General features: G+C 35.8%; 2 protein-coding genes across 5 annotated transcripts in view; both read left to right on the top strand.

The window, feature by feature from the left end:
* Positions 1-5,346, top strand: part of LOC117989611 (semaphorin-2A-like) — a 420,606-nt gene extending 415,260 nt beyond the window's left edge. For all 4 annotated transcript variants that reach the window (XM_069503904.1, XM_069503902.1, XM_069503903.1 and 1 more), the window contains one exon: positions 11-5,346. In XM_069503904.1, coding sequence (XP_069360005.1) covers positions 11-67 — 57 coding nt within the window. In that variant the 3' untranslated portion in view covers positions 68-5,346. The remainder of the gene's footprint in view (positions 1-10) is intronic.
* Rpt3 (26S proteasome regulatory subunit Rpt3) overlaps positions 1-19,262 on the top strand; it is a 96,248-nt gene that overhangs the window by 41,688 nt on the left and 35,298 nt on the right. The gene's annotated exons all lie outside the window — the stretch shown is intronic.

Here is a 19,262-nt window from a genome sequence, read left to right as displayed (position 1 = left end):
TCTTTTCCAGCAATGCGCAAGACAGAACGACTCGAATCAAAACACGCATCCGAACGAAATTGTGTGATAGCTTCTGAACATCGCCTATCTCATGTTCCAATCGGTCAACTACTACGCCGGAGCGATCCCCGTGCCGTACGTCTCGGCCGCTCTCAAGTACTTCAACGTACTGTCGTGAGGATCGGACGAACCCATTGACAACCCAGTGCCCATTGGCGACCATTAAACGATCAGTCTGGCATCAGTTAACCCGTGTCAGATTGACGCCGAAAATCAAAGGTATCTAAATATTTTTCATCAATCTATTCAATCCACACGAAAAACCAAGATCACATATTGATTTAAAGCAAAATTGATCGTCTAATGGCCATCTCATCTAGTTTGCACAACTCGACAATATTGATGAATTTTGAGGACTATAATCTCAGAGTAAAATCTATCAACAATTCAACACACCGAATAATCAATCAACGTTTTTGAGTTGAGCAAACTCGTATGAAGGTTATACAGATTCCGTGAACGAACGTGAAGCTCAAGATATAGTGAATCTAGTGCCCCCCTCTAGCTTTTTTAAAAGACATAGTGACTAGTGACAACCCATCGTTCCACAACGCAGTAGGAACATGAGAAAGGTGATCGGACAAACAAAATTTTATGGACCTCGTTTATTAAAATTTAAGGAAGGATTCCTAGCGTTGTGCGTTGCTTTGTTGGAGATTGTGTGTATAAAAAAAAAGATTTTATCTAAAAAATCATAATGTAAGTACGCTTTGATCGTTAAATAAGTAGATTTGTTAGTGATCCGAGCGGAATTAGTTTTGGTTATAAATGAAACGCAAGTATCGTGGATTTAAATTGCCTGTAACCTATTTGTACGTGTAGAGCGGGTGAAATTTTATAAAGCCTTGGACATATACAACGCGTGACGGCGGTAATTTAAATACAAAGAACCTATTGTGAAGGTGTTCATACTGAGAAGCATGACATATAGAAACAGAGATTTTCACGCGTCAACCAGCGTCGCGCTCCGCACTGTGCGCTTCGTATAAATACTGTGTAAACAAAGGAGTTTTTTACGTAGACAATGTTTAAATCTGTTGTTATTACCTTTTCTTTCATACTGTAAAAGAGTAACAGCAACAAATTGAAACAACGTCTTATACAAACCACCGTTCTGCTTACACCGATAGTTAACACCTTACACCGATAGTTTTTATGTTTCAAAATTAAAATCAGTGCGACATTCTGCCATGCCGTTGCCAGCACACATTGCTGTCATTACGCGTTGCATCTTTCCCGGCCTTATTTATTTATTGTACTTTCAATTACCTATTACTTTATTATTCCAAAAGCGGTCTGTATGTCATTTCATGGTGAACTTACTATATTAATTTATTAGGTTTAGCAAATGAGTAAATATGAATTCGATTGTTAGCTAAATAACGTAAATTTAGACCCAACATTGGTCGACTGTAAAGTATTATGATCAATTTAATTTCACTGAATCGAATCAAACTGTTTACTTTATACCTCTTTTATTATCCAATAAAAATTAAAACGCAAAATAGCTGCAGTGTCGTGGCATGTTGTTATGCGGCAGAAGGCGATAGGAATCCATACATTTCATACGAGTATATGAAAACATACACACTAGTATGTCATACTCATAAGTCATGATGCTCAAGATGCGTTTCCAGTAGTCGATCTGTGTCCAAAGCTGAAACACTGGTACATCGTAATTGGTCTAAAGCAGCAAATTAAGTGAATGCCCAGAGCGTTTAGCCCAAAGTCAAAACTTCCGCTTATGCCTAACGAGTTTAGACCAATCTAGAAAAGCCTAAACTAGTCCGAAGCCGAAACTCATTTCATCAACATTTTTCTATTCGGCTTTGAACTAGGCAACCCTGAAGTATTTAAGTGTGTTTCTTGTGTTGAATCTCAAATAAATCGGCAAAGTTATCATGCAATATGACATACCACGATGCAGCAGTATTCTTTTAAACTTTTCACATGTTTTTTTTTTACTTCATTTGAAAAAAGCTTCGACATGAACTTATTTTATTTTGTACTGTGTAAGACTACTAAAATACACATAAAATAAACATTTAGTTGTTTTCACAAAATAATTATTGTAAAGCTATATTGTATCTTAATCTTGAATCGTAATTAAGTTTGTTAGTAACAAAATGATCAAGATACCTTTTAGCTAAACTAATGGGTGAAATACGTACCGCCGCTGGCCGCTTCGCCGTAATTTCAAATCTCCGAGGGTTGTGGGAAGGTTCGCCTCATTATTTTTCCCCTATTCGTGTAAATAGTTACCTAATTCTGTTCTCTACTAATGTAAGTACGTATAGAATGCACGTCCCTAAACGTAAAGAATATAATTTAAGCCTGTGATATATAAGAAATTCGTTTAGGACATAATTTTAAGCGTTTATTCACTAGCTAGTATGGATAAATTATAATTTTTAATAAAAAGCCGAAACGTTTCATCAGAAGATATAATAAGATTTTAAACGTATAATAAGTTTCTACTAAAAAGAAATCACTTCGATATATCTTTTTAAAATAATAGGTAAATCACAGATGTAGTTCTAGTATAATATGGATAGTATCACATTCCTTTGCCACTGCCACATAATAAGATATAATGATTAAGTAATAAATACTCAGTTGATCATCCGATTTAAGTGTTTTTACTTTAGATACAGTAAAATATTATTTTAAAATAGGATATCTAATAATATGTTTGTGCATTGAAATTAGAAAAAGTGCAACAAATATCATTTTTGTTGTCAACCATGCCGGTTATTTCCAGTAGATGCGAAATTTAAAAGCAAGCAAAAATATGAATTTTGCGAGTATTTATAAAATATACTAACCGAATGTCACACGGATGATAATATTATCAGGCATCTGTTAATACCATTGCTATTTCAATGTGAAGTTTGAACAGCATCTACATGAAACCATAAAATTCACAAGGAAGCTGAATGCATAACAGACTCTTTGTAGGGTAAACCTTGATGTAAATCGGCAATAATTTTTACTAAAAGTCTCAGCAAAGCTTGCTCATGTGAGTAAAATGTATGCTTAGACATACGGAATAAAGGCCTATCACGCTTGGCGAGTCATTGTATCCCGCTTACGAAATTCCCTATGTCCTTGTGTACATGTTTACTGTTAGAATATTTATTCATAATATTTATATTGAATATATAAAATACTACATAGTATAAAGTAGCCAGTGTTTAGGAAATACTCTGCATATTTTTGTACAAAAAATTTAATCTAAATGTGGTTAGATAAATTAGTATGTAAGTGACCCTCACGTATCATACTCATTGGTACCTATTTGAGATTATATTTTGTTATATTTACACTTTTGTTCTTTATAATGTAGCCACTATTAGAAAGCCTCTTTGGCACAGCGATAACCTGTTTCGCTGATAAAGTTCCAGATTCGATATCCAAATTCAAATTTCATAAATTCAGAAATAGACTCTTCTAAAAGTTTTAAATTCATTTTCAATGACTTGACAATAATTTATATTTCAAATATTCTAAAAAAAAACATAAAGTGACCACAAAAGTGTAAATAAAACTTCTTGACTTCATATCATTTTTATCTACGTAAGAGCTTGTTTAATATTATAAAATACTTACGTCATTATTACTTCTGATTCTATGTATAGCTGAACAAGATCTTAATATTATTAGGAACATATTTTCTAACACTTTATCGACAGACGAACTACCTATATAGATAAATTTTTCAATAATTTGTTTGTATGTATTTAAATGCCAGTCCGCTGTATTGTAGTAAGAAATATGCCATACAAAAAGTGAATCGATTTATGATCAGCCAAATCAAACTTAAAAAACAAACAAACTAAAATATCAACTTTACTGACACCTGGACTTTATCAATTTATTACACTTTGTTCATGAAATGAAACGGCTGCTCGTAAATCATTTCAAACATTGAAAACAAAAGTGCCCCTATCGACAATCTTGATTTTTCAATATGGCCATTTACCATTTAGCAATCATCATCACTACCATCATGATCAACTCATCGCCGGCTCACTACAGAGCACAGGTCTCCTCACAGAGTGAAGAGGTTTTGGCCATAGTCTACCACACTATAGCCAAGTGCGGATTGGCAGACTTCACACACCTTTGAGAACTCTTAGGCATGCAGGTTTCCTCACGATATGTTCCTTCACCGTTAGCAAGTGATATAATTTATTTGTTACTGTTTGATGTTGGTTAAATTAACAATGATTGATTACATTTAGCAATAATTATATTTCGGAGAGTGTGCCCAAGAACTTTTCAATCTGGTTCCTCCTTCACCTTTCTAAGGCGATGCCTTGAGGTACGATGTACCGGAAGGCATCGCCAAGGTCTACACCAGTACGTAGTCGAAATTCTACGGACACGTACAAAGCGATTTGCCTCCTTATTTCTAATTCGAATCGCTAGGATTTGGAACGCCCTTCCAACATCAGTTTTCCCCTTCAATTATAATATGAGTACCTACAAGTCAAGAGTGAATAGGCATCTTCTAGGCAAGTGCGCTCCATCTTAGGCTGCATCATCACTTGCCACCAGGCTTGATTGCAGCCTAGCGCTATAATATTTAAAAAAATGAACTTAAAACGACAAAGTAGATATGAAGTGACACTAGTGGAAGTGTCATCATGGGTCATAGAAGTTATCAAGATGAAGATTTTTTCACGCTGAATTACAGCTGATGTAATTATTGTAACTTAAATAGAACTGCCGCTTTTTGGATAATGTTATTTTTGTTTTCAATGAACAATTTGTACCTATGCAGCGTTGTGGCTATTTTAATATCATGTCTCGATTTAGCTAAATGAAATCAAAACCGGCCATTTTATACTACTACTATGTAAAACGTATTCCTTTATAGATAAATCAAAAGGCTCAAGTAACGAAATAATTCTTCTGATATTCCGCCATACTAGTATAAATTATATCGTTAGATGCTTACATTTGTTTTCGCAGATACTTTTTCCTCATATCATGATGTACATACAAAATTTAAATAGTATATAAAATAGGAGTAAATATCTGAGCTTCGTCGTTTATTGATAAATTATGTGCTATTTAAGATATTGTACTTAAGTATTTTAGTGGTTATAAAAATTAAGGATGTCCCAATCTCGGGTTGATCCTGCGCAATAATTATAGCTAAATACTTACTATTGTCTGTACTAATGGAATAGTTCTGTAAATTTCACATGTAACTATACTGTATAAGTTAATTTCAAATGTAGAGATAAGATTTTATATAATAAATCTATGAAATGTATCTTGCAGTCTGAAAGAGTTTTATTTACCCGATACGCAAAAATGAAATACGTGCATTCATTACAAAATCTCTTGAATTCGTAATCACTTATAGTGAACGCGAAACAAATAGTCCAAGAACAAGACGTGTATGACTTACGCGCATTGTACTTCGGAATTGGTTCTACATTGCTGCTTCATTGAGTGACGTTAAAACAATGGATCAAAAGTAAATGTCAAATGAGCTCAGTGGCTATCATTCAGTGTTAGACACTGAGTTTGCGAATCAGTAGGCTGGGCTGGGATTGTGTATTTAATCCTTAGTCTATGATCTTTGCAAACCACCTTTTGTAACTTCAGATTGGACTACTTAAATTGTGCACAATATACAAGTACCTAATACCACAGAATACTTATACCATAATACTAACGGACTAATACTCGTGTCGAATGTTTACACGCTGAGAATAATACTATGCATAAATGAGCCATCCCTTCTGTCAGCAGATAAGGTAATATTTTTTTTTTTAAATTAACCCGCTTAGCATTAGTCTGTAAGAATTGTAAGATATTAAACAAATGAGTGAGTAGGTATACGAAAATAGATAGTTTACCGCATAATTTCAACTATCAAACTATCCACCTCATTACTCATATGCCTAGCTACATAGTAGACTAGCTGGACTTCGTCCGCGTGGATTTAGGTTTTTGGAAATCCCTTAGGAACTCTTTGATTTTCCGAGATAAAAAGTAGCCTAAGTATGTCACTCTGCAGGTCTTTACCCATGCAAAAATCACGTCAATGTGTTGCTCCTCCGTTGCGACGTCATTGAAGGACAAACCAACAAACAAACACACTTTCGCATTTATAATATGGGTAGTGATGTACTTGTAACATTACAAAGGTGTGGTATAAAAACCCACCTCGGTTTCCTTAAAAATACACCCACGAAGATTATCTATTCTGGTAGTAAAAAATAATAGTCCCTATATTTCCAAGCTAATGTACTTCCCCGAGCTAATATGAGAAAAATGGTATTGAGAGGTTCGACAGAGGCACGGAGACATGTTTAAAATAGTGTCAATTCATCAAGTCACATACCGGGTTGACATTTTCGTCATAACAACGCGACGGTGGGGTGCGCCTTGTTCGCCCCCTTGGGTCGGACGAGGGACTATAAAAAGTGAGGGTTCGTAATTATATAGTGCCACTAAACTAATTTCACGATACATTGCCCGAAATCTGCGCTTGGCACCGCCTTGCCTGCCGAAGAAATTCGATTTCGCCGCCAAAACCCATGATTACCATTGTTATGGTGCTATTTCGTATGAATTGCTAATATCGCGCTGGATGTTTACGCAAATTACTCACGGTGTTGGTGCCGTTGACTCTAATTATTATATGTGCGCAAAATAACGTATATTATTACAAGGTTGTACCTAACAAAGTACCTAACTATTAATGTGAAATATTCACAAAAATAACCTACTTATATCTATTAGAAAAATTAAACCTTACAAAGTATGGTTCATGTAGGTAATAGGTATGTGTTAGGTATCTATTTATGTGAGCTTCTTTGTTCCGCCATAGGTAACTCCTAAAAACCTGAACAGATCTGAATGTATGGGATATCGTTAGAATCCTTACAACATCCCAAGTGGCACTGGCTATACATTTTTATTGAAATAAATTCAATATAGCGGGACAGTCGTGTTTTTATTTATTTTTTATTACTACACTTTAAGTAATTTTTGATCTTTCTATCACATAACATACCTAAAGCAAACACCTAAAATAGTAATATTTTATTAAAGTAGGTAGTAATTTACTACATGGAAAATGAAGAGCAATAGAGAATATTCTCTCATTAATAATTTCCCCGTATCATTTCCAGGTAGAGGAGGCCATTAGACGAGTAATATAACTCACGACGTACGTAGGCACTAGAACTTCAAGCAATATGCAGTATGCAGTATGCTAGGTGTGCTCATGTGTTAGTTAAAGTTGTAGGTGTATGACAAATTCGCCAACTTTCCACGCCTTGACGCGATCTGCATCTAATCTGCGGACCGCACCCCGCGACAAACTGCTGCTAACTTTGCTCTAGTTTGTAGTTGTGTCGTACAGCTTACGCTACAATTATGACTACGTTAATGTGGTATAACTTAAGATACATACTCATACATACTCCGATTGTGATCTCGACCTGTCGCGTACTATATGTGATATTTCTGAGTTCATCATCATCATCATGATCAACCCATCGCCGGTGCACTAGGTAGGTACCTAATGAGCACGGGTCTCCACTCCGAATGAGAAGGATTTGCCCATAGTCCACCACTCTAATGAAATGCAGATTGGCAGACTTCACACACCTTTGAGAACATTATGGAGGACTCTCAAGCATGCAGATAACGATGTTTTCCTTCACCGTTAAAGCAAAGGCATAACTCCGAAAAGTTAGAGGTGCGTGCTCGGGATTGAACTCCCGACCTTTTCTTTCAAAAAATAAAGTTGTAAATAATGGTAATAATTAGAGATATTAATATAGGTAATAGTATGATGAGAATAATCTCAAAAACACCACATCAAATCGCAGGCGTTCAATGGCCACGAAGCGTATATAATCTTCTATTTCATGGCGAGCTTGCGGCTTGCGTCCTATTAAATAATTACTTGCATCAAAAACTGGAGCTTAGTGGCTGGATAGTGATTTATACGCTACGCGCCTTTAAAACTAGGGCGTTTGAAATGATGCATTAGCTTTTTGTAGGCTACGAAGCTTCATGCGATGCAGGGGGGGGGGGGCTTTCTTCAACTACCCATCACGTCGATCTATTGCAATATAATTAGTATACGAAGTATTATTAGTATACGAATCGATTTCTTAGATAGTTTTTTAAATTGTGAGATGGGCTTGCACTTGACGGCAATCATGCCAGAGAAACAGAGCAATGATGAGGTCCAGGTAGAATATACGAATGCCGAAAAGGCATTCCACACCTTAGCAGTGAATTATTGCTAAATCTATTAAAAATATGACTTATATTTTAAAATGGCATTAACAGCATGTAACCGGCAACAACTATAATGAGAATAGACCCTAAAACTGAGGGTAATCGAAAAATTTGTCCTTCTATCATTTTACCGCCAAGGGTACAGAGGTCTTTATTGGAAATTACTTCCGGCCAATATGTCGCCAGACAAGGGTTTGTGTCGTATAGACACATTCGACATGATGAAGGACTTAACAACTTTTTCCTTCAAGATTATCGGGACAAAATTATACGTTAAGAGACCTCTTAGACATTTTATTTCAATATTTTTGGTGACTAAGGGATCCATCTTTTATTATTTCTCTAAGCTACGCCCACGGCTACTTAAATGTGGAATTCGTTATGAATTTCTCAGCAGCAATAGAAATAAATGTATGCATAATGCATATTATGTAATATAACTTCACACAAATACCTGGAAGTATCGCCTAGAATATAACAATAATTATTCTCCTCTGACAGTTTTGATTCCAACAAATGCAAATCTTTTCCGAAACTTAACACTTAAGAGTTCTAATACCACCTTTTATGTCGGTGCAATCCGATCTACTGATTTGTTCTGTGGATACGATTATTATAAATTTGGATTCAAATATGGACTATGTAGATACTGCTGCAAAGATTAGAAGCTTTCTTCTTTACGTAGGTACTCTCATGTTACGTACACACATTTTAACTAATTCGATCTAAGTTAGAGTACAAAAAATAACTATAAAAATTATGTTTAGTACGCCACCAAAAACGGTTCTGCGCCTTCCTCATCTACCCGCTTCCTGCCGCCTTCTTCAGGTCATTGGACCAGTCAGCGCGGCGGCGCGGGCAGGTTGAAGGGCGTACTGCTCTTACCGGTGCCTACGTGGCCTCCACTCAAACCAAGTCTGCGCTATAGCGTAATCCAACTAATCTATAAGTATTTAATATTATAATGCGATAATTAGTGTCTCTGTCATCTATTCAAATTGACGAAATTTAGTAGGTACAGAGATCGCTTGCATCACGGAGACGGCCAGAGGTAACTTTTTATCCCAGAAAATAAAGAAGTGCCCACGATTTTTAAAAACCTAAATCCACTCATAAAGAGCCTTAGGCATAATCATTTAATGTAAGTAAGAAAGCCTTTTTCTGAAGCTTTTTCTTTATAACAAACACAAAGGATTGTTGTTACAGCTGCGTGAGGTCAGGCGTGTAATCCTTTATTACTGGCGGTTTATCCCAAGGTGGCCCACACTCGTAAGCGTATTATCCCAATTAGCTTTTACATATTAAGATATCGATCCCATACTGTAGCAACTTACATTTATTCTATGCTAGCTAATGCTCGCAACTTCGTCCGTGTGGATTTAGGTTTTTGAAAATCCGGTGCAAACTCATTTATTTTTCGGGACAACAAGTAGCCTATGGCACTCTCCAAGTCTTCAACTACCCATCACGTCGATCTGTTGCTCCTTTGCGACGTGATTGAAGGAAAAACTAACAAACGAATAAATTAACAAGCAAACACACTTTCGTATTTATAATATGGACGAATACGAATCCTGGGCACGCACCTATGTGTATTTAAAAGAATTAACACTATGACACTCGGGTCACATTTTTATCCTGCATTTGCTACTCTTCTGCATTTTGTGTCTTCTTTCTAACTCATTAACGCGCACGAAGTACTTACGCCATGTAATATGGAAGTAACGTGTCTATGATTTATAATGTCATTGCATCATTCCAATTTTTTATAAATTTATGATTCCGTCCCACTCAGACTAGATGCATTGCTCATTGGTCATTGCTTTGTTAGCACCAGACGGTCAGCTATGGTCATGTCTTGCATTTATGTATGTTCATCACTTATCTGTTTCCCCGTCTCACTCGGCGTCTGAGCTAACTGCGGCGAGGTCAGGCGTGTAATCCTTTATTACAGCGAGCGGCGGGATGCTCCGCGGTGTCCCACTCTCGTAAGCGCATTACCCGAATTATCAATTAGTCATGCCTACGTCTGGCGAAGTTTGCACAAATTTACATAACAATAAAGCCCTTTCGTTATGGCGATTTTTAAAATTAATTGGATTGCGAGCCGTGCAAAATTTGTATTCCCCTCGCCGTGGGCCGCGATTTTGCGGTCAGTTCGGATCTAGCGAAAGTAGCGTTTTGGTAAATAATTGAAAAACATGATAAAATTTCTTTATACTACCTATTTATTTAGTATTTAATAGGTATAATAAATAGGTACTTAAACCTATTTTTTAGAAAGAAGAGAGCTACGTCATCGTAGGACCAAATTGAAAATCTTGTTCCTACGTAGCATTCTTTTTTAGAAACGTTCGTTTTGTTAAATTACTACGTATTTTGGTGATAATTCAAACTTATTTATTTTATAGACAACCATTTTTTGTATCATAATTCATACGTACCTACATACTGTACCTATACAAATATTGCGCTTGTCAAATAACAATTATTTAAATAGATGTTTTTTCAGCATGTTTTAAAAAAAAAACTAAAGTTATTGCATTCTTTAAAAGTTACTTAAGTATAATTAATTAGAAATTTTGTTATCGTAACGTATAATGTTTAAAGGTAATATTAGTTATAAACTTCTATAACGATAGACACAAAAAATGCTTAAACCGTTTTTACACGTAACTATAACATTAACACGATAAGGTTTCCTACTCTTATAAAAGTGATCGTAAATCTACTTACCATCATCCAAGAAACATACACGCCACAAAATCCATTAAAGGCACCAAAAATCCTTCTGTCCTCATTAGCATTGGCATTTTTTTAATTGATTTTACTGTTCAAACTGCCGCGTTCATTGAGTGATCATTATTATTTATTATAATAAATGTCCTACAATTAACATCTTGTTCTTGTTTGGTATAGTTAGTTAAATAGCCTAGCTAGACTGAATAAATAATAAAGTAACTAAACTACCTATTCAGGTAACTAATTAAACTTCAGTCATTCGCATTGGATACATCAAAAATATCCTGATGATGTCAGCAGAGGTCTGCGCTGATGAGACTTCTCCTTAAGCATTTTATGATGCGCCCGATATTGCTGACGCCATTTTCATTTTCAGTTCGGAAAAATGTGATTTGGCAGCTCTTACGCTTCCTGAAGATTAAATTCAAAATCAAAGCATTTATTCAAAATATGTAGGTACAAACAAACAGGTACACTTTTTGACTGTCAATTGCTGAATTTGTAAGTTGATGATGTAATGGTGATACTTAATCACGTAAACTTAAAAAGTAAAGCTACAAGGGTTCCATACGGGCCCTGGTCTGAGAAGAAGCCCACAATAAACTCCGCCGGCTATTCTTTTTATTAGTCTTGCGACCATGTGCGATCTCCTTAACAAGGTAATGTTTCCCGCTATTATAAAACACCGGCATCGCCACAAACGTTGCATGCATAATGTATCGCGGATTTGTAGACGCTAATAAGTGTTACCTATCCCGATTTTATTATTCAAGTACAAACTACATGGAACATTTATTTTACTTGTCTTCAATAATTTTCACAGTTTTATATCCACGTGTTATTTGCCTACTATCCGGTATGAGTGTATATAATATATTACTTACCCCTATAAACTCATTATTGGCATTTAAGAAACGCTTTATTTTGTACAGGACGTATTGATTTCGTTTGAGAAATTAAGTTCTAGCATTGTCGCAAACATAGAAAAGGGACAATGCTTTTGGTTGTAAATATTAGTAGCTTATTTGGTGCGGTCGTGGTGACTCCACCGTTTTTGGGTTAGCGCATTCCATTTTTAACATAATATTATACAACATAAATACAAGTACGTATATTAGATGCGTATAAACATTGGTCCACTGTACAAAACCGTTGGAGCGAGCGTTTCGTTTCATTCAAATAGCCACCGATAAAAGCACAAAACTAAATCGAGCACTGAATGAACAAGAACAATGGCACAGGCTTAAATTGTAGCATTGTGAACAACGGCGAATGTGTCACGAAGAATAGACTCATTTGCCTCTAACAATGTTACCGTGACCCTCATACCATCAGTTTTTGTTTGTTAATCTACAGAAAGGGCGTAACTCATTTTGTCAACTCGTAATTTAATTTCGCTTCAACCCCTACAACTCGACGTTTAAATTTGCTGCCGGACATAGGCTTAAGTAATCTGCTTAATTTATTGATGTCGTATATGCAGATGACCACTTTATGATTTAATATTCTGTAGTTAGCGAAATCGTATCACTACCCATATCCTTCACTACCACATATGCAACGGAGTAACAGATTGACGTGATTATTTGTATAGATATAGCTGGGAGATATAAGACCTGGATAGAGTGACTACTTTTTATTTCGGAAATTCAAAGAATTCCTACAGGATTTTTGAAGACCTAAATCCACGCGGATGATGTCGTAGGAATCAGCTAATTAGATGTATAGAAAGACAAAACTTACACACAATATAGCTATGCCAAAAATGTAAAAATGAAACACGTAGGAGTTTCTACGCATATAAGTAGACATTTTTACGCACGGTAATAAAAATATCTAATAACTTAAGCCATCCCAACAAGGTGACGGCTAAACGTTAAGAAATGCTTAAAATGCAATTTTACAAGAGCATTTTTTATTTATGACCCCCAAAAATGTAAAATGCAAACGTTTTATTGCGGGGCTTTATAAAAATACGTAGAACAAACAATGTTCCTTGTATCTCAAGATAGGGGAAGTCCGACCGTATTTATTCGTTCGCCATGTATCAAAGGGGATCCCTAAAAATATGTTTTAAGAAAGCAAACGCAGGTAAGAGTCTGAGTATACATAATTCCGTTTTACTTTCACTAAACTATCAATAAAAAGAAAAAGGAAAATGCATTTTTTTAAAGCGTAAAATAGTCCTAAGTCCTAACTACCAACCTTTCTTACTTACTAAAAATGTAAAACTATAATGGTACGGGTCTAATTTATTTATATTACTAGCTGATACCCGCGACTTTGTCTGCGTGATTTAAGTTTTTAAAAATCCCGTGGGAACTCTTTGATTTTCTGGGATAAAAAGTAGTCTTTGTGCTTCCCCGGGATGCGCAAGCTATCTCTGTACCCGTTAAAATTGGTTGAACGAATGGGCCGTGAAAAGCTAGCAGACAGACAGACAGACCCTAATTGTAAATAATACAGTAAATAGAGCTGTTTTCAAGACCCTTTCAAATGAAATGAAGATTCAAATCACTGATAAATTTGATTATTCCTCTCGACAAAGAGATTTCATTTTGATAAATCAACGCTTATTGTTATAAAGATTTATATTATTATGTTTAAGTCTCACCCTTTGTGTTCAAAAGAAATCTATATTTAATTGGAATTATATTAAATTAGGGGGTTCCGTGACAAAAAAATAACCCAAAATCATGAAAATACAACCAATTGGTGAAGTTAGTAATTTTTTTAGGTGAACCCGAATTAAAAGTTGGTTTGAATTGAATGCCAGCTCTACGTAAAACGTTTTTTCGTAGCTTTGGCGTAGCACTTATTAATACTTTGTACCCATAAGCTATCCTAGTTATAGTTAGTTTTTTTCCTATTAGTACGCGGCAGAAAGAAATGTAGATCGACTTATTTTTTTATTATTAAACTTATTTTTTTGAAAACATTACTTTACTTTTAGATCAAATCCCATACACACACGCTAAAAACGGGTTTCTGCATGCACACAGCTTTTAAAACTTACCAAATAACATCCAAAACTAAAATTATAAAAAACGCAAAGCAGATTTTGCATACGTAGCGACGTATTGCGAAAATACTTCGACAAAAACCTCATGTATATCGCAATTCGCAATACCCTTTAATATACATCTGTCTACTTTATAATGAATTCATTAAAACAAAATAGGGTATCTCGTACAAAGGCAGGTACATATTTGACGGGTAATTTTCTTCCTTTATGTAGGGTGATGGCAACATTACTCTCGCGGCGCGAAGCTAAGTGGTGAAAAATGTAAAATATTTAAGATGCAAGATTTTATAATAAGGACCGCTGAGATTACACCTTGATCTCATCTATTTTTAACACGGCGGCTGGCAGTGTGACATTTTTATTGCCCCCAGCTCTGGATTAGTTTTGTTCTGCGAATTTGATGCATAAACAATGAGCTCGATTATTCATCGCCCCACGCAACTTGCTTGGTAACATAAATTTGAGATGAATTTGTATATCTCTTCAATTTGAATGGTAATATGTAAAAAAATTAGGAATGCTTTAGTTTTGGTGAAATGTATTTTGTATTGACAGATAAGTACGCAGTAAAAGACTTGTGCCTAATGCCTATTATACATACTATATCATCATCATCATCAACCCATTACCGGCCCACGATGTTTTACTTCACCGTTAAGCAAGTTATTTAATTTCTTAAAACGCACTCCTAAAAGTTTGAGATGCGTACATCGCGATCGAGACCCCGATCTCCCGAATAGGCTATTACCGCTTATTACTATATACCTAGTCCTAATATAGCATTCGGAGTTGCTGATTGAAATAAAAGTCTAAAACTTAGACGTTTATTTTAATCAGCAGCTCCAAATGCGAAAACTAGTTCGTAAAGAAAAAAAATAGAAGTTAGTCCATAATATTATGTAGATTAGAAGCTTGTAACTATTTAAAAATTCCAATTAAGTACTAAGGTGGTGTCTGAAGCACCATATTGCAAATATTGCTTTTTCTAACCATATCCGTAACATCAATATCAATTTACCCATGTCATTTGAGTACATTAAACTTTTAGCGAATTCGATGATTACGGACGAATCAGGCTCGCAACAGGAGTGACATTCTGTATCGAATGCTAGCACAAAAGTGTGAATATGAACATGTGCAAAAATATCTCGCGTATGCATTTGGGAATTTCGCGTGACAGAGAATTTAATACGAGGGGAGTCTAATATTAAACCTCGGGGACCCATCACTTTTAATATCTGGCCGTCGTCCTGGAGGGCTTCTAAATTATTTACCAAATGGAAAGGTAATGGTCGCGGAAGAGTGCGAATGAAGGTATGCAAATTTTATAAACATGTATTGTGGGCCATAAAACCTGGTGGGCCCTCTCCGCCATAGTGAAGGATGGGCTCGTCATAACACGTGGGTGCCAAGGCGAAAGCAAATGTACTTTGTGATTTGTGGACGTTTTAACAACGGGCATCTAATGTAGTCATAATATCATGATGTCTAGCAATTTGATATTTCGTTTTTAATGATGATGATGATGGTGGCATAAGTTAAAAAACACAAGAGAGAAAAACTCGCTATTGTATTGAGAGGTCCGTGAAATGAGCAAATGAGCTCTCGGACTCGTACTTACAGGTCACGGGCTGGAATGCGGCGCTAGGCAGGGCGGATTGAGGTCACCATTTCTTTTCAGCGTGTATGTGGACGAGCCAATTGAAGAACTCAGCAGCATGCCGGTAGGCTGTAACAACTGCATTTAAATACTGATGACATAGTACTGCTTGCTCCTTCAATTAGCGCACTGCAAAGTGTAAGTCATAATATATTATGTAGTAGTTTGCAATACAATATCAAAAAGTCGGAGTTCATCCCAACTTATGCTTCGTTACAATATACACGTCATGCGAGTCCAGTATAACAATGTGACATAGAAACTAAATAAATTTAATTTAATAAAAAAAATGAAAATTAACTTAGTCAACTACTTAACATAAATTAATCAACTAAACTAATCAACGCAAATTCTTCATCAGCAATTCTTTCAATGAATTATCATCACAATAACAACCAAAATTCAATCAGTACTGAACACTCGGCACGAGCGAGCCAACTCAGAATAAATGGAGAAAAATCACTATTAATCCTACACGTGTCCACGTTTAGGGTGAAGGGGTGAAGCGAGTGGAGTCACGGGACATAAACAGTCACGCTCCACGGCCGCCTAATGACGATCCGCGACCGCGGCGCGCGTCGCGAACTGCGGATTTACGAGTGTTTTAGAATTTAGCTGGAATCCTGATGAAAACGGTTGTAAACCTTATGTCGGTGATTGAATAAATAAAGAGTTTTATTATTTTTCTGCATCATTAGCGGAAAAAAAAATTGGATCAGGAAGACCCAGAATATCGACGTAAATGTTCGTATCATGATTGTTTTACTGAACTGATGAGGCCTAAAATATCCTACAAATGATTCATTTTTACTTCTTTTTTTTGTTTAGAGGCTTTAAATTTGTAACTTCTCTACTTAATGTAAACTACGTACCTGCGCGACCAAGGCGACTATGAAGCGGGAATGTCAGCCGCGCGGCGGCCGTCTCCCACGATATTTAATGGCGCCATGCACACAGCACACCTACACGACCACTACACCTGCACGTATAGATTCGTCATGCATGTTGCCGCATCGCGTCCTGCATCCTGTTTTCATGACGCGTAGGTGTGACCGTAACTTTAGTAGGGCCCAATTGTCATGAATCTCGATCAATGCAAACTTGATAGTATGGAGACGTTTTGCATGACAATCATTCATTATACAAACTCCTATGATAAAGCCTCGGGCCATCATGCAAATTGGACGACAGGTTAACCAGGAAACGACAGGTGTAGGAAAAGGCGTGTTGATCTGCAAATATATTGTAGCTAATTCTGTTGTACTTACACAATCTCTAAACTAAGCTACACTGACGGGTCTAAATCTAATATTCCCTGCGGAAGAAGATACCACTAGATTAAAGACCTGTTAATTAAGATAGAACTAGCCTAACTTACATAAAATGTATCTATCTTCTCAAAAACTTTGTTCAGAAAAGATGAAAAACAAAAGAACCTTTGTAAACTTTCCACTCTTTGACTCTCGCTCTTTATTTTTCTTACATCTGAGTGTAACCGGCTATCAAGACGTCGGGCTCTATACCACTTTTAAACATTATTCAAATGGAAACCTTAACTTCCTTCTTACGCCAAATCATAAAACGAATCTTCACGAATATAGTAGGTAAGCGCCATCTTATACGACGCCTACAATGAAGTAGAGAATTTATAGCAATATTTCCCCTCTAAGCTGAAGATTAAAAACTTTTCCTTGCAAGTTGCAACTCATTGTAACATTTTCAAATGCATAATGGTAGATTGTAAAACAAGGGCATAAACAAGCCATTTTATCCGAGCAGTTTATCTACCTGAGCCAAAGACGAGGGCAGACATTTAAGTCGAGTTATACACTCTGCTTTTCACTTCGTAGCGAGGTAATAATATTGTGATATTAATATCTACACTACATGTCTATTTAGTTAAAATTTAAAGTGAAATTCGAGCAATTTTGTAATTAGGTTGTATAGAGCCTAGGTCGGGAGACTCACACAACCTCATCAACAAATTGATTATAATGAGATTGTATACAATCTCATCAAAAGTGCATTTTATATGGAAAATATTACGGGCACTATAGAAATTACATACTTACCTACTGTGTCATCCATGTATCATCAGTTAGAATTCTTATGCTTGTTTCTGTTCCGTGCTTGTTTACCACTAGTCCGCTTACAGCCAGCATAAAGAAGAACTTTACGAGTATGAGAAGTACAAATATTTTTTACTATACGAAAATGAGGGTTTATTTGTTTACTCTTTTTTTTAAATTGATAAGTTCAGTTAGATAAATTATTTAACTTGCCAAAGTCTCAAGTCAAAGTAAAACTAATACCTACATAAATATATATATATAGTTTGGAAGGTTCTAATAACGAGTAGGCACAGAACCAAATTTTTCGTTGAACCCCAAAAAGGTTACATCAACAGGCCAAATCCAATAAAAACAACTAGCGGATTGGTGCACGTAATTCGATTATCGTACATTGTACATCTTGTATGGAGTTCGTTAATCAGCGAGGGGTGGGATTTTGTTTATTTCAAAGCGTTGATTTAGAGAGGAAACGTTTTATAAGCGTTTCTGCTGCGCTGTCATTTCGAAGTGACTTAGTACTTAGGTACTAAGAAACTAGAATTTGTTTATTTTGTTTGTCTTGACTTGGATAGAGTTATCTTTTTGTCTAAATATATAATAGGAAAATGTGACTGACAGACTGACCTATCAACGCACAGCTCCAACTACTGGACGGATCGGGTTGAAATTTGACATGCAGATAGCTATTATGACATAGGCATCCGCTAAGAAAGGATTTTTGAAAAATCAACCCCTAAGGGGGTGAAATAGGTGTTTGAAATTTGTGTAGTCCACGCGGACGAAGTCGCGAGCATAAGCTAGTTATTAGCATAAGATAATGTTCAAAAGGTTGCTTTGTAGCACAGCTAAAAACCACAGAGGCTTACTATGTGTGCAGTACCATCTTCTATCATTAACAATAGTGTTTCTAAAAATAATACTGCATTTATAGAAACATTATTAAATACTTACAAAGAAACGCATAGTCGTTACATGGCTGGAACGAAATACATCCCTGTGGTACACTAGGTTTCGTTTTCTTTCAAAAGTAAAAAAACCAGGTTTGCTTGCAAACGACTTCTATTTAAAGCATTTTTTGTATAAAACTAGCAAATCTATGATCAAATAAATTAGAAAAAGCCTGTATAGTTATTAGTCTTTTATATCATTTTAAAAAAAATACGTTTGTAATTGTTGTATTGTAGGTAAACTACTAGCTACTAGGTACTTATACAAATAGCGGCCTCACATATTCAAAATAGGTAATAAATTACTCTTTTCGATAGTCAGTTGTTGGATTTGTAAGATATAGTGGTAGTAATTATTACGCAAACTTAAAACTAAATCTATACGAGGGTTCCAAACGCGCCCAGGTTTGAGAAGAGCCCACAACAAACTCAGCCGGGTAAAATAATAAGATTATAAATTATTTTAATAAGATTAT

The sequence above is a fragment of the Maniola hyperantus genome, chromosome 16 (genome assembly GCF_902806685.2).
Source record: "Maniola hyperantus chromosome 16, iAphHyp1.2, whole genome shotgun sequence".
NCBI lineage: Eukaryota > Metazoa > Arthropoda > Insecta > Lepidoptera > Nymphalidae > Maniola > Maniola hyperantus.
This window is presented reverse-complemented; position numbering and strand designations above follow the sequence as displayed.